This window comes from Spodoptera frugiperda, chromosome 29 (genome assembly GCF_023101765.2).
Source record: "Spodoptera frugiperda isolate SF20-4 chromosome 29, AGI-APGP_CSIRO_Sfru_2.0, whole genome shotgun sequence".
Lineage (NCBI taxonomy): Eukaryota > Metazoa > Arthropoda > Insecta > Lepidoptera > Noctuidae > Spodoptera > Spodoptera frugiperda.
Genome location: NC_064240.1, coordinates 3,047,096 through 3,072,637, shown reverse-complemented (window position 1 = coordinate 3,072,637; position 25,542 = coordinate 3,047,096). Strand labels below are relative to the sequence as shown.

Below are 25,542 nucleotides of genomic sequence, written 5' to 3'. Positions count from 1 at the left end.
CAGTAAGCATAAATACCTGCACAATATGTATGTCAAATGCAGTTTATTGAAAGAGGAGTCTTTTTTATTTGTACCTGTAATAAATTAGTGATGTCCTGCAACAAACACCACAAGCCGTCAGCTGGTTGGCCGGCGGGAGTTCTCAGGCTGTAGAAGGGCGGCAGTGGAGCCTCAGTGCACTGGATCTCGATCATAGAGTCCGGAGGCGGCGGCGGTGATGCAGGAGGAGGCGACGACAGAGGATCGCAGCCCATTTCCTCACGATCTGAAAATTAATTCATACTTCTTATTTTCTTATTCAAATCACATTGTTTAACTATTGCAGACTGGCAAAGAACTTTTTAAGCAAAATAAGTGTGTCAAAAAATAGCCATACCTATCAGTTCGGTTGGTGGTGGAAACCGCCAAGGTTCAATTGCATTGCCCTGTACATCGGCGATGTGTAATCTCAGTAAAGTTGCGGCGGGACCCTCTGTCAGTTCCTCAGGGGTCTGTCCAGAGTATGTTCCGAGAAGTGGATCCGCGCCGTATGAGAGAAGTAAACGTATGACTTCCACGTGACTATTCTCGCAAGCTTCATGTAAAGGTCTGTGAACCAAATTATATTAGACATTAGATATGATTCTTATAACGTGACAAATTATTGATATTTTGTATTTTATTAGACTTGAAACTGACCTGATTCCTCCCTGAGCAGCCGCCGACACGTTTGCACCGTACTGCAGGAGAAGTCGAGCTATTCTGACATGACCCTTCGCAGCCGCCACATGTAAAGGTGTGAAGCCTGCGTTATCTTTGGCTGAAGGATCCGATTCCAACTTCTCCAAACAATACGCGACACAATCCTGTTAACAGAATAAAGCCGTTAGTTACCGCTAGTTTTCTGATTGGTATATTATGTATGTAGTACATTTGTACAAGATACTTACCGTGTATCCAAGTCTAGCAGCTCTATGGAGATGCGTTTCTCCGATGCTCTTGTTAATGAACCAGCCTTTGATTTCTTTTTGAATGTCATGAACTGATTCTGGACTGGGCTTAGCAGCAGGCCTCCGTATTTTTGTGGCCGCTTCTTCTCGGCGTATTATCTTCTTCTTTTTCCTGATATAATCAAACCCAGAACTAAATTTTCTTCTACCAAAAAGGCGCTTCAGTCGTCTTTTGGTATTCACACCTTCAGTTGGAACCAGAGAACTACCTTCTACTTTTGTTTTGTCTTTTTCTTCTGAAGTAGCATTTTCGTTTTTATGTTTATTTGCTGACATTTCTTTAGTTCTCTTGTGATTCAATGATTTCATTATGCTATTCCTTTTCTTTAAACGCATAAGTCGACCCTTAGCGTCGTTTCTTTTCAATGATTTTGTACTCCTAAGCCCATCCCTGATTGAACTAGATCTTCGTTTCAGTTTGTCTTTGATTATCTTCCTAGGTTTAAACTTGGGTTTGGATTCTGGTTCCTTTTTAATCTCAGTAACTTTTATCTCCTTTTCTTCAGGAACTTCTTCTTCTCGGCAAGATGTTGGAGGCGCTGAAGCAGGTCGTTCGTCACCAAATACTTCTTTAATCGTGGCTCTTTGTTTAAGCACACGACTTTCAGTTCTTGTCCTTGATTTGAGAACTACTGGGGCAAACTCTTCGGTCGCTCCTATCAGACCATCCGTGTCTTTAATAAAGGAATTTCTGAAAGCAGTTACAGTTTCTTTACGGAATGCTCCTAAATAAAAAATATCCTCCATCAGTTTTTCTTTCTTAACATTGTAACTGCCTTTATTTCCGTTTTTTATGAGGCCTAAGCTAGGTGTTGGTAGCAATTCACTCGATGATTTCTTAGGAATGATTTTAGGTGTTTTGTCATCTTTGTCTTTACCTTTTCTCTCCTTTTTGCTGTCCTCTTTTTTCCCGCATTTTTGTATCAGCACATCAACAATCGAGTTGCTTTTCTTTTTATTAATTTTAGAAGACAAAACCGTCGAAGTAGATGCTTCAGAATCATAATGTAATTTATTTGGTGTAGAATAACTAGAATTAGAATCTAGATCACTATCGAGGGTGAGCTTATCAGGACGCCTTGCATACAAATCGTCAGTAGCAGCCGAAGGCGCTGAAGATGGAGCTGGCGAAAGAGGTGCGGGGTCCAAATCAGGTAGAGAGGTGGAACCTCTAGTAAAGATTGCACCTGATCCTCTAACAAACGGCCCACCGGACCGGCCTCGTGGTATCGCAATAAGTCTAGTGGGCATACGTAGAGAACGTTTATATTTATATAATTCCTCTTCCCAGCCCGGGTGGAAATATGATCCATCACCGAATGTCGGTTTCCGAACGGGTGTTGAACTATTACTTGCACTACTACTGTCTTGTTTCTTTACCGGCGAGGATTTCACAGGAGTCTTTGAATTAGATGTAGTTTTACTTTCTTCAGTCTTTGTATTTTTACGCATACGAAGTCTTCTTGCCACACTGAGATCATCGTCGTCACTATCCGAACTTGAATTAATCTCTTGCTTCTCATTTTTGTCAGTCGATAACTTTGATTTCGTTCTTGACATTTGTCTAGCTAGTTTACCTTTGCCTTGTTTTTCTTCCTTTTCTTTTGCTGTTGTAGAGTCAAGCGATTTTCTAGTATTTTTATTTACGTCTACATCACAACACTCGAGCTTAACATACGCTGATTTCTCTGACAAGTCTTTTAATAGCTGATATTTGAGCCGGTCATTCTGTTCCTTTTCTTTCAGAATTTTACTCTTAATAAGTGGTTCGTCATCATCAGTAGATTCACATTCTTCTTTTATCACAGTTTTGATAGGTATCTTTTCTTTGAGTTCCTTTTTAGAAGGAGCATTGTCTGATTTTTCAATTTTAACCTTCGCTTTTGTTTTACTCTTGGTAGATTTGTCATCTTTCGATTTTTCATTCTTTTTATCATTTTTGCCCTTTTCTTTGTTGGATTGCTTATCTATTACAACAGGTTCTACCACAGGCATTTCCATTTCACTGTTGATGTCATCTTCATCAATGGGCTCTTGTTTTATAACTGCAGGTGGTATTAACTCTTCTGTTGATGGTGTAGGTTCAACTATCGCGTGTGTGATATCACTTGCAGGTAGAGTAGTCTTTTCTACAGGATTTAATGCTTGTGCTTCTAATGTACTGTTAATTGTTGACGTCATGGCTTCTATTGCAGGAGAAGGTTTATGTAAACCAGATTCAACAGAATCGATACTTAGAGATTTTTCAATTTTACTTTCATTATCGTTATCATAAGTATCAATACGTTTCCTGTGTGTTTTCTTTTTATGGCATCCAGTTTTTAACTGCTCCATAAAGCTATCACAAGCACTCGCCCAATCTAAGTCTTCAACAGAAGTTTCAGTGGCTTCATTTATGCCAACTGGTTCTAAGCTCTCCAAAATATTCTCAGTTTTAATAGATATTACAGCATCTTTTTCAATTTCTTCAATGTTCATTGGCTCTGATTTAACTTCTGTAATTATTGTTGCCGGTGGCTCTTCATTTTTAATTACAGATTCTAATCTTAAATTGTCTTCCCTTATCTGATTAAACAGATGAGTCTTTCTAGGCAGCAATTTCAATTTTTCATTTTCTGGTGGTGTAACCTTGGTTTCGACTTTGGTGATTGCCTCTTCTGATGGTGGCATTACTTTTAATTCTGCTTTTGTTCTTATTCTGGAGGCTACATCATTTTCAGGCGATATTGGCTTTGGATCTGGGCTATTATTGTAATCTGAGTCTCGCGGAAGAGAATCCACGGCTTTAGGCATCTGTATATGATGATGCAAGTTCGGTGTTATGTGATTAGAACGGACTTTTGTCAAATTTTTAGAAGTCATGTCTGTCTCACTATCTTTAGTAAGGTCTGTAATTTCAATAACAGAATCTTCTGCATCGTCTATTACTATGAGGTCGGGAACTTGCTTGGCTTGTCTAGGTGGCTCTACAAAGCCTGTATGTTTTGTTTCTAAACTGTTTCTCAAAATACTTAGCACCCTTTTGTCGGCAGGTATACCACTGGAGTGATCAAAATGATGCGTATGAATATCTCTATGGCTCGGAATCTTTTGTATAACTTGATGACGGCTATTAACAGACGGATTTCTATCGTGGTAGTGAGCATGGTACTCGCTTGTCTCACGAGCTAGTTCGGGATGATAAGGGTTATTTGAGTATCTGCGGTTTGCGTGTAAATGATGATCTCTATACACACCAGTAATGGCTGGTCGTTTTTGTTCATTTTGATAAGTTTCTATCTGCTGCTTATATCTGCTATAGCTGTATACTGGCTGTTTCATGAGTTCTCGTTGTTCTCGAGTCGGGTTGAGATGGTCTATCCGGCTGTCTGCTGTCCAAGTTTCATAGCGGACAATTTTTTCCGGAATGTTGCTAACAATTGCATCTGCAGGACGTTTCCTCTCTTCTATAATAAAGTGTCGGTCATCACGCACTCTACTTTCAGAGGGACGTTGGTTACTGATAGATCGTGTAAGATCTATTTTAGGAACGTAATCTGGCCTCACTGGAACGACTCGCTCTGGGTAGGTGTGGGGAGATTCGACAGGATAGGCTTCCGCAACTGGTCGACGTGGTTCATAAGAGCCATTATAACGTAAAGACGGAGGTGCAGGTTGTGACGGAGCCGCATACGCATGGGCAGTGCTTCTATCCCCATATTGAGTAAAATTTGGAGCAAAATCAACTTTATGAGATGCTACATTATAGCTCGTGGTAGGTAAATGAGCATGGCTTCTACTGGACGACGAGGGCCGATGAGGTAGAGCAATCATTTTGTTGTCTGCAGCAGAATCAACAACATCGTCTTGAGTCGTTGAGGAGTCTGCTGAATTTTTGACAGTTTTTACCGATAAATCTAACGGTGACTCCCGCTTTTGCTTACTTTGTGTGACCTGAGCGATCGCAGCGGGTGGCTCTTGTTTTTGTTTGGTTTGATTCATTTGATTCACAAGAGACGTGACCGATACTGTCATTCGTGCCTGATTAGGATAACCAGGTTTTACTGCTGATCGCGCAGGGGAAGTTTGCACCGGATTAGTAGGAGCATACTCGTAACTAGTCTTAGGTGCCGCTGCTTGACGATAAACAGATCTTGGTGGAGTAGAGTTTTGAACGATTGGAACAGCACTAGATGGGTACCGAGATGTTGATGTTGACGGTGTTGGATAGGGGTATCCACCCCGAGTGTCTACAGATCTATTCATAGCCGGGTAGTCGGCGCGCGGTGGCAAGCGAGCAGCATCATGTGGGTGCGGTGGGATTGGCACTGGCGACCGTTCCGGCCTAGGTGTGTAATGTGCGCTCAGAACTTCCATCGAGGCATGCGGTTTATATTGAATTTGATGGTGTGTGTCTACGCGATGACTTTGAACAGGTTGCGCGACTGGTGCAGGCCGGTAGCTCGGATATGCTTGTTGATGATCATACTTTCGCTGCGGAAGCACGGGATGCCTCTCGTAATGTGATGCAGTCCGGCTATAAGGTGAAGGCTCGCGACGTTGTTGAAGAGATGCATATTGCATTTGTGCTGATCTGCTATCCGCGGAATGCCTCTGTGCCGGTGGCACTGGTTGCGGATGATGTATAGGTGGTACGCGATCATTAGGTGGAGGCGGCGGCTGCGCAGGTGGCATTTGATATCGCTGTGTGGGTGGACTTTGCGCGGCAACATCGCGTAATCTTGACGTCGGGTGTTGCGGCATCGACACCGATAACCTCGCATAAGTTTGTGGGCTTTGGCGAGAATGTGATGAAGGCTGAGGCGAAGCAACTTGCCCATGAGAAGCTCTGTTTGTTTCTGACATATTTGGATCATAATGGTACCGCCCATACTGCTCTGGTGGCCTAGACGTCGGATACGGGTCTGGTGGTCGACCCGGTGCATAGTGGTCGGGTTGTCTTGTCGTTGGTGTTTGGACTCGATGCACAGGAGGACGATATTGTGTAGGAGGGTCCAGCTGTGATTCTGGAGCTGTAGGAGGAGGCTGCAGAGGCGCAGCAGAGGGTGGTCTCGCAGGGGACGGACAGGGCGCTGCTGGAGCTGGTGCAGGAGAGGGGAGGGCCCGCGGTGGCTTGCGGATTATGTGCGACGGAGGTGAAAGGGTGCCCACAGCTTCTTCGTCATCTTCTATCTCGGGTTGCTCACGTCGCTTCTCTGCCGCCTCGCGCATTACAGTAGCCTTATGGATAATGTGCGGTTCGGGCTCAATAGGTTCCGAGGGTGGCCTCGGGGGAGCTGCGATGGGCGTCGAGCTCGGGACGGATGGTGGGGCTGCTGCAGCTGAGGGTGGACGTGACGAGGGCGCCGGAGCCCCGGATTGTGCAGGAGCTCCTTCTTCTGGCGCTGGAGCACTCTGTGGCCATAGAGATTGGTTGGACCCGTCAGCTGGTGCTTGCTTCGGGACCCCCATAAAGTACTGGCGCGTCCCTTCCAGTACATTATTAAAAGACACGTCCATACTCCGTCTCCTCTTGATAGTACCTGAAAAAAAAATATGTTTATTAGTCAAATTGTCATTACTTATAAAGAGTGATCACGGCACCTACGCAAAATATTCACAAAATATGAGATTTAAATAAGTAGGTACCTATTTGTTGATAGAATCATGAAACGTTAATAAAAGCTATATTTCATCCATCATTGCTGTGAGAGAATAAAATAATGCTGCTATCGGTATTGAACGCACGACTTGTCGAAGGTGCGTGGTTGGGTCGTTACCCGGCGGCTGCCCTTGAGCGTACTTCGCCCCCGCACACACACACACCACGTACTATGTTTATATAGATTCAGTATAATACACACACTGGCAACTTCCGCATGAGTATTTCGCCTAAAGTTAACTGACCTTCATTCGATTGAATGTCAAAAACCTCGCGTAATTAATTAGCGATTCTCTTTTGAGGCCACATTTCTTGACTAACCAGAAACAAATTGTGTTTATCACACGGTTAAAATAAGTTTTAAGATAATACTATTATTTTTATCGGGTTATTGTGTACTTAAATGAAGAAACGTGAGATGCGCCTTGGCGTTCCTGTGACCCTAGAGCCTAATTATGACCACAAGGTGTCCAGGGCCGGCCGATAATAATGTTGAAAATATTTTTCGTTTTAAAGTTTCCTTGATAAAAAGTTGTTAATTATCCATATGTAGGTAATTGTAATTAATTTATTGTTGCCTTTTATGAAATAAGGAATGTTTATGAGCTGGCTGGTAGAATCCTCATTAATGTACCTTGCGATAACCACTAACACATAATTACCTTTAACTTATTAGTGAAACATTAGGGTGACGTTCAAAGTAAAGACAAATAGAATATAACAAATCATAACAACGCCAATAGAAGATTATTTTACAAAGAAAGCATTAATCTTGTCTATAATCTGAGAAAAATAAACAAACAAAGATAATAAACATTGTTAGTAAACATCCTGAAAGTAAGCTACGGATCGGATCGGATCGGATCGGATATTGATTTTTTTAATCCACTTTCAGATAACAGGGAAAGGTTGAGCTCAAAATATAATCTATTTAATTTATTTAGGCATATTTTGTACGTATTAAATATTGAATCTTAACTAAAAATTTTGATATATTCGTGTCATAAATGACTACCTATCATAAACGATTAAACTCTTTAACCCCCGGGTTCAATGGCGTTGTATATCGTTGTTATTATATCTAGGCGTATCCGAACAAATATTTGTAAAGCTTCCCGGACGGAAGCTGGTCTCCAAGCGACGTAGCTCGATCGATTGCATTCGGACCCTGGCAACACGGCAGGGTATGCTCGTGACTGGGTATCTAACCGAACCGATAATAGTGCATCTGCATGACAAATAAATTGATAGATTAAAGCAACGTCACGCCTTTTATCCCCGAAGGGGTAAGCAGAGGTGCTCATTACGACACGTAATGCCGCTATACACCCACTTTTCACCATTTGTGTTATAAGCTATTGATAGATAAAATTGAATTATTTGTATTTTGCAAATACTCGTACCTAATAAAATTGAATTGTGTTGCGTCTACTTGACAATGGCGCTGTTCTATTTTCGATTTAAATTTCAACGGACTTCAATGAAGTGAATGACATTAAAATTTAAATTAGGTAGTTTTAAACGTGTTTTATTTATTTGTTTCTTTTTTGTATTTGTGGATAAAATTGTATATAGTTACCGAAACGTTAGAAGATTAGAATCTCTTGCCAAGTTTGAGTGGACTACGAGTAAATTAATTTAGATGGAAATTGTCATGACGAGTTTATTGAACAACTCTTACAATAAACTATAATAACTTATTGTCCCGGTAAAGCTGATTAAAAACCACTAAGACGTAAGAGGAAAACCGTCAATAATAAAAACGTCGTTGAAAAAAATGAGATGAATGAGCTGGTTATTATTACACCAGACTTCTATATCCAGACTCGGTCTGTCTATGTTAAAAATTCCAAGTATATATTTACCGAAAGACCAATCAATCCCTACTCCATTTACGATTTCGTGAAAGGTCAATGTCACCTACCCGACCGTCTGTAAGATACGGGGTTAACGACCCCGCGACTCACGCTATTTACCTATCACACGTAGATACTATCTATGTGCTACAGACGTCAGTGTTGTCGTTGGAAATAATAACCACAGATAACATAATTCTTGAGACACACAAGAAAATATTTCAGTTTCGTTATAAACATGTGTCAATTCCAATTACCCCTTTTGAAACCCGCTATCTATAGATAAGTTTGTCTGTAACGCTATACTTTCTTTGTTATCTCTGTTTTTAACTGATAAAGTTCATAATAAATAATATGACAAAGATAAGGGAGAGAAAATAATAGAGATAGTTGGAAAAATATTGTTTACGATGTTAATTGCTAATACCACACTGGTGAATTATTGACAATTCGGATCTCAGTATCGTTTTGTGAGAAATACGTGGTACAGTCGACTCTCGATATTTCAAACCTTCGATTATTCGAACCTCTCGGTAATTCGAGGTTATCACGAGGTCCCTAACAAACCTCTTAATATTTCGTATTAAATCAATGCATTTTTATGTACTTGATAATTCGAACGAAAAAAAAACTATGTGACATTGCTACGTAACGAAATTACTCGTTAATTCGAACTAATCGGCGTCAATCTTTCGATAACTTAAAGTTGCAGAAGAAATGGACAGAAAGATTTCAGAATTTGCACCTAAATTCTGAGGCAAGTTCAAATTTCGAACCATTTGATATTTCAAACATGCGGTAATTCGAAATATTTAAAAGTCCCTTGAATTTTGAATTAATGAGAGTCGACTGTATCTTATAAGAAAATTCTGCTGTGTGAAAGTTGTGTCTTCTACATTGCGGCATCATCCGCCTACTTTGTTGTAGGTAGGGTAAATAAATTTAGAGCTCGATGGCCTAAAGGCAATACCGTACTAATACTTAATCAATATTCATTTGAAGTTAAAAATAGATCAACTTCAACATCGAATGTTCTGATTAATTTAAATGCCGTAAATGCCTAAGCAGTTCACAAATATTTCATTTCTTTGCAATATAAACTGCTTTTAATTTTACGTCTAACTTTGATTCAGTACCTAACATTAAACTTAAAGTCATAACGTAAGTTAAAACCACGTTGTTTTAAGTGAAATAATTGCATGTGTGCATCGGAGCATTGCAAGATGCAATTACGCGTGGTGCACTTATGCGGATTCCGTTATGAGAATGCTGCACAGTAAAATCTACTTACCTATGTAATAGAAAGATACCCACAGCAATTTCTGTCTAGCCCTCGTATTATTAAAAATATACTCGTATTATCTATTGGTAAATGGTACACGATAGTTACTTTCGCTTATCGTACAGCGACATTTTGTTGAAGATTAGTTATTTAGATATTATTTTGGATTTTAGATTGTAAGTCGGTGGTGTGATTAGAAAAATTGTAGACATAATAAATGATTTTCCTTCCTTGTTTTGTTTTTTAGGGAGGAAAATCATCCAATGACTTCTCCTGCCTTGGGCGAGGTGAGAGGAAGTATCAGACTCTTACTGACTAAAAACCACCCCGTTCCTAGTCCTGCTTTTCGAGCCGGAGCCCCGGTAAACCCGCTAGGTAGTCCGCAGCTCCGGACATAATATTCTCTAATAATTTATTATTATACCAACCGATCCTTAGCAGGATTCGTAGCAGTTGTAATAAGACCCAAAAACATTCCTTTATTTATTATTTAGTTAGCTTTAACTTTAAGCCTTAAGTAAAGTATAATGCATACTAAATAATTGTACAAAACGACTCGCAAATCGAGTTTATTGCGATGATTGTATTCTATTTATATCAGCCGGAAAAAACGTGTACAAGACATTGAACTCGGAAAACACAGATATACTAGGTAGAATAAAATATTAAATAATATTATTTCATTTTGTATAAAATATTGTTAGCGGTAAATTAGTGTACCTATCTATACTATACAAATAAAAAGAGTTTGTTTGTTCGAACGCGGTAATCTCCGGAACTGCTGATCTAAATTGAATAATTCTCTTGATGGATAGTCCATATAACGAGGAAGGTTATGGGCTATAAACGCTACGGGCAATAGGAGCCGAGCAGAGCGGGTGAAATGAAGTAGCTAGTATTATAATAATATGTGTTTATGATAGGTTATACTTACGTGGTAAAACAGCTACCCTGCTTGATGAGAGTGGTAACTCCTAGGCGCGCTCATGACTTCGGTTTAGCTTCCAGTGAGACCTGCAATACAAGGAAACAGACCTTTAATTACCTGAATATTGGTACAATAATTGATCAATGTCGTCATAATGAAGTACCTACGTAGGTAGTAGGTATACACTCGATTCCCATTATCTTGTTCAGCTATTCATCGACAATTTCAAGGTCAGCTTAAGAGCAAACATTACATAACTGGTCGTTGAGCGATTACGTCACTTTTTACAACAATCGTGTTATTTTATAATGAATAGGTGACACGAGTATTGCTTGCAGATATCTCTACACTGTCGCCATAGGCACAGAGGAAATGGGGTAATAGATAATAAGCTAAGTTATTTCTGCATATTTCATTATTTATTGTAATTAAGCAAGTAGTTATATTTATCATATTTCAAACGCAGAATAATTCCTACTCTGGCGCAAGAACTACGTATAAGTGCGCACACGCACAAAATCTTCGTAAAGAAAGTAGTTTTCTATATTTATAGTTGTAGCGTTTTCATTTTCACACGTTCTCATTCACACGAATAAAATTCCTAGTTATAAAAATATGAACAGTTAGTTGAATTAGAAACATAACCCTTCTTTTGGGCTTCACTACAAATAAATAAAACTAAAAACTATTGCTTTAACATCACATTCAATAAAATACAACTAAATTACATAATACTGTGTCTGTTTACCTAACTTTGTATTATATATTGATCTATCATCCCGATCCCTTCAGCCATTTTGACGTGATTGAGTAATAAACATACACATAAACACATTTATTTATTTAAACTTTTTGCACAATTCAAGTACAAAGGCGGACATAATGCCTGTGGCATTTTTTCTTGTCAACCTTTAGGTGTTGCGGAGACAGGTTAATATTATACTGAGATAAATTGTATCACGTACCTACTAATTATGGGTTATGGTATAACAAATTGTGATATTTGTGTTACTGTTAACATAATATTAAAATAATATAGGTAGGTATTTAGGTACTATGTCGCATTTATAACACGAAAAGTAGGTGCGATAAGTAGGTGATGTTCTTCAAAATACACGAGCGGTGGCACTCAATAACTTGTAGTACGTAAAATCTAGTAAATTATCATTGTGAGCAATAGATAAAGTGTTCCATAAACACATATTTAGTAACATTATCAATAGTTTACAACATACGTCACACGTTGATAGGTAGGTAGAGTTGCACCCAATGGACATTGACCCACATCCAACATCCGTTGACAAACGATTCAGCACATCATGCGAATTGACTTTTAAATCGATTTTGTTGAATAAAAATAATATACAATAGGCATGTTCACTGATTCCGAATGACGTGTTTTGTTTTGTGCACCGTGTGTACGATTATATAAACAACGTGTATTTATAGGTAATAGGTATAAATTAACCGTTTTATTACAAAACTACTTAGTATGAGAAAACACGGAAAATAATACGTAGTTATTCAATATTTAATCCTTTGTAATTGATCGTTTACTCGATGTTCCCCGTCAACTTTCCTTAAAAGGTAGAAAATTAATATTAAAACATCAAACAATCTTGCTTTCATTAAACGAGGATAAAAAGGGATGGTATTAAAAGGTTTAAAGCGCGGAAGTTTGGCTTAAAACAACGAACGCCCTTTTTTCAAGGACCCTACGATACTAAAGCGATCTTTCACTGAAATTGTTTTAAATGCGAAATGTTTAAATAAGCGTAAGGCAAGGAAAATTGCACGTAGAAATACCTATGTATAATAATTATGTACGGAGATTAGTAAACTTGTTCAATAAATATACATACATTGTTTTAAAAATGATTGCGTACTTATAATGTACATCGATAAATTCCTAATAAAATTACACATTATGTAATTCTACTTATTCATAATTCATAATGCTGTTATTTACCTTATTTACCCCCGTAAAAATTGAAATCAATCAGATTTCATGAAACACGATTAAATATGTATTACATTTAAATAAGGATTGTGTACTTGTAAGTTTATCAACATTCTACACCGGTCCCATGTTGCTTGATATTTCGAATTAGAATCTACTTCGATTTGCGTGAGTTAAAATATTAATTTAAATAGAATCCGAACGAGCGTTAACCGTAATAAACGGTACGGTAGCCTACCCAAGTATTGAGTGAGATACGTTAAACATTGTCATAGTAAGAAAGATAAAATTAAACGTAAAATTAGCTATAGCTATCAATTTACAAGTAAGAAAGAAGTATCAAAGTGTAAGACGTCAAAAAACAAAATTTTCTTCGAGAAGGCGCGCGTGTGTTTAACACTATTTACGTACGTACACAGACGCGATACAGCTGTGTCGGGTCGTTGCCCCCGCGAGTCGCGCGAAACAAGGTGAATCGTAGTGTCTGTACTTTTTGTCTCCTTCATTATTTAAATATGACTGCAAAATGTTTTTATACCTAGTGTTTCGCAAATTCTAATAATAATAATGCAGCACTTATGAGATCACTAGCCGAGTGCTACAATGTGGGTGTCACGTTACGACGCAGGTATCGCATACACGTCTGGAAACTAAGCTGATTGTAATTAGACGGCTATTTAACTAATGGTTTCTGTTTGATTCTAAGAATTTCCTTCTTTGATTTATTTATCCATGGCGGTGTTCCAAATAATAGTCTTGATGACTCATAGTGTTTAATGGAATTACTGTCCGACCGATTTGTGGTAGCTAAGAGCTTTTTTTCGGTTTTTGAACCCGCAAAGAAATCAATTTAACTTGAAGTGTTTGTGAGAACGGAAGAATTTTATATATTATTATTTTTATAGCAGGGCAAATTGCATGAGTAATAATGATGGCGCGAAGTACACATGTGTGCACGTGCACGTGTTGCATTCTTAAATTCCATCAGCAATAAAATGGTCGTCAAATAGAGGCACCAAACTAATTTCGAAGTCAATTAAGCTTCCCCACCCTGGAGCGTCACGTTCGTGCAGAAATCATACACACTGCTCCGATGTGCACTCCCCACGGAGCACGGACAAATAATAGCCAAAGGGGATGCGTAGGGGAATGGGAATTATATCGGCGTCCCTCCACCTCCGGCCGTTTTACACTATAGGGTCATGTTTAATTGATTCCGTGAACAAACACCTTGTTTTATTTTTTTGCTTTTAGCTAAACAATGCTATTGCAGTTTTGCTGATAGGTTTAATGCGATTAATTAAATTGTGTGTAAGCTTTTTATTGTTACTTCATTAAGTTAGTGAGGGTTAATGCATTAAACGTAAACAGTAAGGAATTTTGTAAAAAGAAATGGGATATATTCTGTATCATAATGTAAAAAAATCTGGCAACATTCACTAAGAAAACAAAGCAATTAAAGCTGAGCAAAAAGTGTTACAAAATAAAAAAAAATAGATAACGATAAGTAGGTATCTTATCAACAACAATAAAAAGATTAGAATAGATCACACAGGATCTCGGCGCAGTGAAAAGACTCGTTGCTGCGCGGGAGCGGCTCTGGCCCACATTGCGCGTTCTATTTTTCATTAGTGTAGCTAGCGCCCTCTATAATTAGATCCGCATTGTTTATGGCCGTCGACCGACTAACATCAACCAGTTTCGATTGCCTTTACTTCCTGTATTTGTTTCTATTTATGTTATGAAATTGTGGAATTTCATATTATTCTGTTTATTTACACGCCTACACAGTTTACAAGCACGAATTAAACGAGAGTCGTTTTACCTTACGATGATTGCTTGAAAAGTTATTCAATAGATCGTTAATTTCATGTTTTTATGCATCAAACCTTAACAAATTATGATTAAAACACATTAGCGAAGTAAAGCTTACGCAATGTATAACTAAGCTGGTATTTAAACTTGCGTATTTAGAATAAGCACAATGATAAACAAATAGGTTTATTGAAACTAAAGCTGTACGAAATAAACAACACATTTCGTCACAAGGGTAATCCAACCATTTTGTTTATGTTGTGAACTTGTAAATACGGAAAACTTTATAGCCTACTACAGCGAATACGTAATTGGTAGTATTATTCATTTCTATTGACGTTTCAAAGTTAGGTTTTAGTAAATGTGAAAGATTCGAACACTGTCCGACCGTCTACATCGCGACGTAGTAATGAATCAGACATAATACTTAAACACGTCACCACATCATCAGAATGAGTGATTACTTTCATGCTACTACTAAATTAAATAAAGCAAATACGAAACCTTATTAACTAATGTGGTAATGTAAGGTAAAAATAGGGTTACTACAGAGAGAAGCGAAGGGACATGGTGATAGAAACTATCCAACCTCTTTATCCACAACTTGACCGACAATACAACAGTTGCATTGCAATTTCTCAACAAAACTCGATGTACAGCAGCGAACAGCTGTGTGTTCTCACAAATAGGTTGAGATAAAATACCTACTGAGGCTATTTTAAGAGTTGTAACAAGTAGAGCTCGACAATTTGGAGTGACTCCAACATTCACCTAACTATAAAGACCGCGGTCGTCCTTTTGTTAACTGCCCGTGTTGATGTACTAATAGGAAATGAGACGAGATCCACAAACTTTACACCAAGTTTCTCACATTGTTTTGTTTTCTTTCGACTTAAAAAAGTTGTTTCGAACAAAGATTTGAATAACGCGTTATTGTTGTTTGAAAAGACTTTAATGAATGAGAATGCTAATAAGGAAAAAGTAATGCTGAAAAAATTTCGATGTAAAGCTGTAGATTAGGATTTGATTAAAAGTATAATGTTTAAATAGATATCGTAGGTCTTTATAGACATTTTTTTTTTCGTATTTGCTTTTCTTTTTACAAAAACTTGAATGAAAGATTGGTATAACGATTGTGTTATCTCGTTGGCGTACAAATATAAGGTTTATTTGTACTATCTTTCCAGTTTCGGCGAATTTACCTTATGACTTCCAAGAAAAACATGTGAGTGTCAGTTCCCAAGTGTAGGTGTTTGACATTCAATTATTGGACAATCATATTATCGTACGTAAAATACGTATTTACCCTCACACAACACGTGGAAATTGTTACACTGTCTTATTTTATTTTTGTTTATAAATATTATAACTTTCGTGAGACATACTAAATTAATTATTGTCTTTTACTCACGTAAATATTTGACGAGGAACACACGACGTGTCGCGGAATGCTGCTCATGAATATAAGCCTCTAGCATGCCTTAAAACTAGTCGAGTTCCTTTAATGTTAGTTTTTGCAATTAGAAAACGTTTTAATGTACTACTTTCCTACATAACGTTCGATATCACCGCAACGTTGTTCTTACTAGCAAAATACCAAAATAAACTACGAATCGGATAGCCAAACTGTCTACCTCGAGAAAGCGTGACGCAAACGAAATTTTCTGCACACTAGCGGAACTAGTTAACCTAACTTTTCTTTATTAATCACCGCTTACCATCTGCATTTAAGTAAATAAGAAATTAACCCGGTTAATAAAAAAAAGTAATTATTTTCGCTAAATAAGTGTACTTTATCGTAAACGAAAGTAATCTCGATAGTTACATCGGCGCTCGTTGATTGTGACACTCAACCGAGTTGTTTTCCTTCAACAGTTAGTGTGTCAGTAGGTCAATAGTTGTCTGCAACCGTACAATTCGCAAACAACTCACGAACCTGCTCACTATTATTAAAGCTGAAGCGTAGATTCATAAACTTACTGACACATTTATAGAAGCCAAGTAAACTGACCGTCTGATCCGGAGCTGCGGACTACCTAGCGGGTTTACCGGGGCTCCGGTTCGAAAACCAGGAGTAGGAACGGGGTGGTTTTTAGTCAGTAAGAGTCTGACACTCTCCCTCGCCTCGCCCAAAACGAGAGAAGACAGCGGATAATTTCCCTCCTCAAAAAAAAAAAGTAAACTGACCGTTTTCGAGCCATATGTATAAAAAAATACATGTGAATGAAATATAAAATAAATATGCCAACTATGTCTATGACCATAACGGCAGCGATTACCTAACAATGTACGTTTCCTGCATGCAATAGAATTGTTAATACCTAATTCACTACATATTGTTGCTATTACATAACTCGCGCTAGTGATAATCTTTCGCACGACTCCTAATAGCGCTGCATTCGATGGCAGATAGCGTAGTGATGTGTGTTACAGTGTTACCCAGTTGTGCACTGGCAGCTTGTGCAAACGATGAAACGAATGGCGGACGAAGGAACACACTATCGGTCACTGTGCTAATGTCACGGCTCCTGCACTACTCTACTCACTTGTACATATTTAGTTTTTACCGTAGAAATAATAAATAATAATTTAATAAATATTATTTATGATGATAATACGCTCTCGTATAGATATTAAACTGGTTTATTTAGTAACCTTTATCAATAATAGAAATACCGAGTATGGTATGCACGTTAATCGACTAATCGGTTCAGTTAAGCAAAGTTTCCCACGATTCTTCATCGTGAAAACATCGGTCGCATAACCTCTTCCAATCCAGTGTTATCTAATCAGAGATTACCGCTTCAAATTCCGTGCATTATAAAGAAAAAGTAAAATAGATTGTGATTCACGAGGAGTCGAGGAGGTAAGGCAGGTGACGATAAAATTCGCGTGAAAATGAATCAGAGGGCTTGGTGCGAGTTTTTTTTACGTTGACGCCATCGAAACGTTGCTGCGTGTCCTGTGATTGGTTGGTTAATTGGAGCTGGCCAATCAGAGCGCTAAATGTCATAACATAAACGTGCCACCACTCAGTTTTAAATTCCAGAAATGTAATGATACGTATTGAAGTATTCTACGTATCTACGTACGTAATATTTGTGTGCGTGTGTGTATGTGTACCACTTTAGCGGTTAGTAGGTATATAGGAAGCGCTACAACGTTATCTAAATTGATAACCTTTGTAGCATATTGCTCTGGAGTTATATTAATGTAAATAATATATCAGTGCCTGGTTACGCGTTTATAGATAAACAGTTAAATATTCTTGTATGTAGTAAGTTTAGTGTTTTGTTATAGTAATAAAGAAGTTAAGTTTTAAACAATTGTAAAGTAAACAAAAGTCAAGCTTGCAAAAAAAATGTTTCTAACTGGATAATTATGTTCAGCTCACATAGTCCCGGGCACAAGATAAATAATAAAACGTCTGAACTGAAAAATATGTGCTAGGTATATCCTTTAGTTTTGCATGACCAGAAATGATACAAGCCGGTCATGAGATTCTAATAGTAAGGCGGAACCTATACCTAAGTAGGTATGTCTTATTTATTTTTTTAGTTTCCTTTATCTCCTTCAATTTTCAATGACAATGTCGAAGATGCAAAACAAAAACAAAAGTGAATCACAAAGTTACATGACTGTGGCAATTTTATCATTGTGTAGTATTCGATAACAGGTAGATCAACCATAATTAGACATTTATCTAAATTATTTTAAATTGATAGGGGACAGTTATGCCTTAAACGACCCATAATTTTACATGTTTAAAAGTCCAAAAATCTACCATTAAATACCTAAATATATAATTCTACTACTGGTATCCACTAGCACAAGTTAACTGGTTTCATAATTATAATACGAGTACGTACACTGACAGTCACTTCACATCATATCAAAACCTGCTGCTACAAGCGTCACTGAGTTTAACATAAAACTTCCATAAAAATTTTGCAATAAGCAATCTGTATAAATACGCCAATGAGCAGCTCTGGCTGCTTCGAGCAACGCGGAAATGGAGGTGAAAGTGGGGTGAAAGCTGCGCGCAACGTTTACCTAATCGCATTGGTGCGGCGCGGGCGCAGCGGCGGGCCGCGTTACATCAGCGCCACACGACACAAATGTGAAAGTCAATGTTACATTCGATAATCGTGCTGCTCGGGACACACATGATGATTGCCAGACGGAATTCGCCAGGGTTACCGTTAATTTGTACCGTTAAATATGTTTAAACTTGCAGTTAACTAATCAATACTTTTGCTTGTTCCAACACGGCAACGCCATAGGTAGTTTAGTTTACCTTCGTGACGTGGAAGTTAAAAAATGTGGAATGTGTGTCTCGTGATAACACTAACGATCATTAGTAGAGTGATTAATAAAATAGACTTCAAATTAGTAATAAATTATACGCAGTTAAATAGATAGCTACAAAATTAACTAGGTAAAAGGATAACTTAGACAAGATTTTGCAGAAGTAGCGATTGTGAGACGTGCAATAAATATTGACATTACCTATGTTCAAAGTCACTTTATTTAGCTAGAGAATTAACACTCTCATTACTAAGTAAACAAATGCGAGGACGAGGTATTTCACGAAATGGAGCGTGTAGAGAAAGTGGTCGGTCGTTATCGTAACGGTAAGTGATAGTCCGTATCTAAGTGGGTCGGAGCTCGGCGCAAACGCTAACTAGTGCAAACTGCTGTTATCTGCTAAATACGAACCGTATTTAACTCTATTCGTACACACAAACAGTCAAAACGTTTATTTACTAATACATTTACCAGTAACTAAATATCTGGGGGCACGACCGTGCCCTCGCCAAGTCCGGCAGAAAACAGCACGGCTATACTTCTCTCGAAGCAATTCAGGCCATTTCCAATGCCCTATAACTTCGTCCTGGATTAAGCTAGAAGCCAAGCATCAATATATTCCTAAAGAAAAGCATCAAATCTTATTACTTGTATCCAATCAATTTGGGCGGCAATTATTTTATCGATAAATTCTTGACCCAATTCTGATCAAGTGGCTCTTAATCATGGAATGTAGGCTACTAAATTATAATTCAACCAATTAGTGGGTTTTGATCGATCGCGGCTTCACCAAAATTTTGTGTAGAACATGAGACATTACTGAGATTCTTAGGGATTTTAGATCTCACAAGTCCCTAACTGTTCCGAAAGCGGTTTCCCTATCTGTCGATCGGCAATTATTGTCAGTGACCAAGTAGTGAGCAGTTATTATCAGCGGAGGTTGTTTTAAAGTGCTAATAACGAGTGCCTTCCTTGTAATGTCGTCAGTGTCTGTCTGCGGCGAGTAGGAAACGCCAGCCGCCCGCGAATGTGCCTTGACCCACTTTAGACCTACCTCTTCATGAGCGCGAACCTAGCTCTCGCTAGCTATCACATGTTTGGTTTATTCAATTTTAACGCTCCCATTTCCGAAAATTAATACAAAACAAACAATATTGGGCAGATTTTTATGACTGTGTACAGACGTAAAATTAACAGGTAAATAGGGAGGTTCCTTTTGAATTTTTTAACAGTTTACAAAGATAACAAATAGTAATTTAAAAAAACAAATATCGAGAGCACAGAATGTCAACCGTGTTCTAAATTTAGTGAACTTGCTCACGAGGTCGCGATGCGCGTCAGTCAAATCGCAAAGATGGCGCCCGTATATTCGCAATCTCGATGTCTCATTAGCTTTGCAGCCTTGCTCAACAATTCACAATGAGTAATTTATACATGTAGCAAATAGATTCAGAAGGCCAGCATAGCGAGCGAGCGTGAGAATTCGTAGAATGTTCACTGCACCTGCCTGAACTCTCCGAATCAGAATTTACGGCATCGAGAACAAAACATCGCTTGGCCCGCTCGAAAGTTAAGATGTCTGGTTTTTTATTTTATTTCTAATTATTTTTTTCTTCTACGTATCAAGTAGTATTTTAAGTATTTTTCGCTTCCTTGTGTTTTGTTAGAAAATCTAATAAAAAGGCACAACTAACTAATTCTTGCTTGGTAGTAATCGTCGATAGGTAATATAAATACTGAATTAGGTTTATAGTTCAAACCTCTTCTAGCCAAAAACAAAGAAATAGGGAAAAAACTTGAATTGCGTAGCGACAGTAGAAACGTTCTCAATTTACCGGCACTATTAGATAAAGAAAAATTAAATACTTACAATGGCCATTTAGCTGCTGGTAATCCAAATAGATAACAATCCAATAAAAACACAAATCACTTGTTTACAGAGCATAACAATCAGAGAACTGTTGTTGAAGTGTACACTGCACTTTTAAATAAATCAATTATCTCCGATACAATTCAATCGTTGCACACACACTGAGCGGATAATTCACGAACTCCACTGTGAGTTTCTTCAATAACAGTATAAATAAGATTACATAAAACCACACACACCGTATCTGGGTTCACACCCAGTTCCAAGTAGGTACCTGTAACAAGACAAAGCGGTAGTAAGTTTTACGATTCTATTTGATTATCAACGAACAAGGAACTACATTTCTAAATACAAAACACTGAGATAGACACGTGTCACTTACTAGATTTGTGTGACTTTTAAAATGAGCACAAAATTAACTATGACGTAAAGAAGTCGGCAGTAGTCGAGGCGCGAGACGTGCGGTCTGTTCACCGACCAAACGCTGACTGGCTGGCGCAATGGAGGGGCGCCGGGGGAGGGGAGAACAGGCAGGCAGACGGAGGACAAAGCGAGGGAGGGAGAGCGTCTGGTCGACTGGTTGGTCGACCTATTGGCTTGACACACACACAGCAGCAATGTCAGACAGAAGATTGTAGGCTGGCTGTTTTGTGCAGTGCGACATTACATTAAACTTATATGGTTTTTAACTGACAGGAGTTTCTTATGCAGCTGCACGAGCCACCCGATTCTCTTTACATCGATATTTTTAATAAATAAGTGCATTTATAGATCTTAAGTTTTACTGGGCGACCATCCGAGAAGTATACGCAACCTTCAGAATCTCTCATGGTCAGGCGCCCGAGCGTAAAGGTCATCGTGTAGCTGCCACAGCAAATAGGTAAGTAACAATGCCGAAATGTTTACTGACAAGAATCGTACTTGCTTTTTTCCTTCTTAAAATGGAAAACAGGACAGTAGAGATGTGAATAGATCCATCCGTCGTTATCTGCGACAAATGAAAACTGACTTCGACTAGATAACTTCGCTGATAAGAACTGATATAAAATGAAGTTGAGGTTGTAAGGGCCAGCCGAAAATTGATAGCGTTTCATTTGATCAATTTGATTAATAATAATAATCATTTAAATCTGGTGCGTACTTGGACGTATTTAGGGTAGGTAAATTCATCAAAATTATGTCATTAAAAACCTTCGCAATTGTAACTCAATTCTAGGCTGTGAATAGTTTTTCAACCTTGTTTATTTTTAACGAAGAATTACGGACCTGCAGAGGTTTAGCTGCATATATGGAGGACAAACTGCACAAAAATCTAGATACCTCCTATCTTTATACCTCCTGTTAAGGAAAGCAAGGAGAACGATATAGAATTTTGACTACCTATCATTCAGTAAACACTAAACGATCCATTTAATTTTACAGGCAAACTAATTACAAAACTATTTCAACTATGATAAGCCGAAGGTCTGTCGGGATACTAATAACTCGTTTCATTAATAACAAGTTAACTATCAGACAGAAAAATGTTTCCTTAATAAGTATGTACTGTGTATTACATACATATGTATATTTATGTATGTTACACTTCTCAATACTATTTTTAAGTACTTACCTAACTACTTTTATCTTGGAGGTAGAAAATATTATAAATAGTAGCTAGTATCTAATCTTATAATTTTAATCGTGTATAAATTGGTGACTAACTCATTTAACTTGTATTACCTAGGCTTGCTCGAGGAAACAAAACCGGTACACCGCATGGATTCATTTGAAATTGTAATAATGTCAAACATTTAAATTGAATTTATACATAAATAATAATAAATAAATGTGTGTAATATCCTCATCGTATAGTTCTCGATTGGAACGCTACCGCTACCCACTACGAACCACAGATAAATAAAAATAAATACGCGGATAATCTTCGTGGGGGTAACGCACTTGTTTGGGTCTATACCTCTCTCTGTCTTGCACTTCGATCGTTTTATTTTTCAATCCTATGCCAAGTCATTGGCTTACCAGTTTATTTATTTTTAATGGTCGCCATTTAACTTGTGGCAAAATTTACGAACCTTTCACTAGTAGGTTCTGGTTCTGCTCTTGGTCTGGTCTTATTGTTAACGTGATTGCATTTTTTGCGGTTTGCCAATCTGGTACAACTAAACTTTAAAACGCCCTCTCTCGTACAAAGTGAGTCACACTAGTTTTTATCATCAATTCTTCAGTTTTTTGCCAATATGAACAAAAATTACTTGCCGACATAAGAAAAAAAATTATAATGCACTCAGAAATCTGCTGGATATTATTTTAAACATTAGGTACCTATTTGCACTGGATTTAAATTATGTACAGTTAAAACCAAAAGTAATGGGGTGGACACAACGGTTCCTCACCGACAAACCTACTTCGCAAAACCACTTCGACATTGGAAATAAGAATTGTAATTCCTTACTGTTACTATATTCTACAGTTTGGAAACATATAAAATTTTTAATCAATTCGATTCGCTCGAAGATATATTCAGTAGTATTGCAAAGTCTTCGTCTTGTTGCAAAACTGACAAGGTCAATAATACATAAATGGTTAAGCCACACGCGCAGTTTACCTCAGGCTCAGCACATTGGTTGTGGACAACCGGTCAGTCGCATATCACGTATTTCACAACTATAAGTTTATTTGCGGCGACGTTTCGTCGTCGTCGTCGCCGGCAGTTGTTGCGATGCGTGTGAGCAGTGAGCAGTGTCAGCAATGTGGGCACGTAGCACGTACCGCCGCGGTTGGATAAAGACTGGGACCAGTTCTAGAGAAAGTGACCGTTTCCAAGCGAATACTTTCCAAGTGATCGTCGTGTTTCGGCGAGTCGTACACGCTGAGTTACACAGGCTCTAGCGGAGTATCGTTACCCCCATTTTGCGTAACGAGGTCGCCTTTAAAGTTCGTCATAATGATCTCTGTTACGGGCGGCAACTAAATTTCACTTATTTCACTAGATTGCGCAACTGATGTATTGACACGTACGGTTAATAATCAACTAACATAATACAAGTAGAATATATAGATAGTAAATTATGTTGTCACAACTTATGGCACGTATGACCGCAAATGAACATTTTGATGACAAACGCTTCTTCTGAATTGTATTATTTGTAATGTAGAAAACATGCGAAGTTTTGTACACACTTCGAACATAACTATACTTGTACTATTAAATAAAATATTATGTTATGTTACATAACCGTTGTAGTTGGGTGTAAATTAACTGTGAAATTAATATTGCTTCTTTATCTAAGTTGTTTATGTTGCTCACACATCCAGTTAAAATACTGGTTAATTTCATTGCTTTTCCCTGTTCAATATTTTATGTTAAATGATAGAATAATAGATAAGTAGTACATACATACTTACAACGGTAAAAACAATGTATAAAACAGCCAGTAACGTTCACGGGTTACTGAGAATCTAAATTTTGAAGAAACCAGCAATGAATGTAAAGTGTAAAATAAAAGTGATTCAAAGTGGTGTGCGGTGGTATTCGTTTTCCGTTATTCGAAACGGTCCACTCTCGGAGCCGCTACGATACGCGACGTAACACGGATCAGGCTACAAACTTAAAAATACACTCAGATAAGGTGTCACAACATAGTTTACACGTGTGTACAAACTTTGATGACGTCATCATCATGCTGTATGCTGTGTCATTAGGAATGTTCGTTTTCCCGACGAATGCTGCAAGTGATGCTGATGTGGGTTAAGTAATTAGTTACTTAATCGTACTGATACGGAGACATGCGCGAGACTAATGTTTGGGTTTAAAGGTTATTCCACATTTTGCAAACGTACATAAGTAATTGAAATAGTCAAAGTCAAATCATTTATTCCAATTAAACCATATATTTAGGTACTTTTAAAACAAATTAATACTAATACTTTGTATCGAACCTCTTTAGATAAGAATTAGGAATTAATTAATGCAAAATATGTCGGTCTAGTATCCTGTAAGGGTTGTCACGTAAGTCGTTCTGTTTATGTAATATAGAACCTCCTTACACCCAGTGCGGATACCCTACCTATGGATATTCTACAAACTTGCGAAACCATAGACGTGCAGTGTAATAGTTACTGCTCACTGGCTGGTTAGTAACGTAGTATGGTAGACAAACATAAATTCATAGGCATAACAAAATATTATACAATACAATTAATTATTTTTAGAGCTGAGAAGATAGCGAGGGCCTATAATTCCTAAAATGCGTACGTTTTTAAAGATAAGCTCTCAGATTTGTCACTTTTTTACGAAATGTTTTTGGTGGGATAACTTACAATGAGTACTGCTTACCAGACTGAAACCAGTACCAGTTGAACTTATAATATTGCTAACCCCTCTTTGTGGTGGCTCATAGTCCAGCAGAGTACTGTCAACTGCTCATGAAAAGCCTAACCTTTTTGCATGAAATAGAAATATTGCATCTCTCTCATTATTTGTCAAGAAAATAAGCTACATATACATAGTTTATTATTTTTTATATAGTAACTTATTAGAATAAGAAACTGATAAAAGCTTACAATTGCATCAGATTACAACATTCTCGATCAGTAGGCCCCAATATAAAACGTTCGTAAGTGTGACACAACACAACACAAACAAACCATTGGGACCTGCCTACCCGACTACACCTAATCAACGCTAATATACAGATAATAAACGAGCATTATCTCTAAGTAAATAACGTTCAATGACACTTCCATATCAAATTACTGTATTCATTTGCTATTTACTTTATCTAAATGGTGACAAATATAAATGGTTGGAATGACGGCCCAAATGTCACTGATTACCTTGATAATACTCGTAATGAATTCGAGTTGCCCCTGACTTTGTATAATGATGTATTA

At 37.8% G+C, this 25,542-nt stretch overlaps 1 protein-coding gene across 3 annotated transcripts in view; it reads right to left on the bottom strand.

The window, feature by feature from the left end:
• The window catches only part of LOC118268680 (titin), a 50,193-nt gene that overhangs the window by 1,927 nt on the left and 22,724 nt on the right, over positions 1–25,542 (bottom strand). Inside the window, exons 1-7 of one of the 3 annotated variants that reach the window (XM_035583260.2) lie at positions 21,032–21,164; positions 20,650–20,923; positions 10,703–10,782; positions 930–6,511; positions 679–845; positions 377–588; positions 75–265 (exon numbers count right to left, since the gene is read on the bottom strand). In XM_035583260.2, the coding sequence (XP_035439153.2) occupies positions 75–265; positions 377–588; positions 679–845; positions 930–6,488 (6,129 nt within the window). In that variant the 5' untranslated portion in view covers positions 6,489–6,511; positions 10,703–10,782; positions 20,650–20,923; positions 21,032–21,164. Of the gene's footprint in view, positions 1–74; positions 266–376; positions 589–678; positions 846–929; positions 6,512–10,702; positions 10,783–20,649; positions 20,924–21,031; positions 21,165–25,542 lie in introns of those variants that run through there. The other 2 variants (XM_035583259.2, XM_050706687.1) reach the window with 2 other exon arrangements.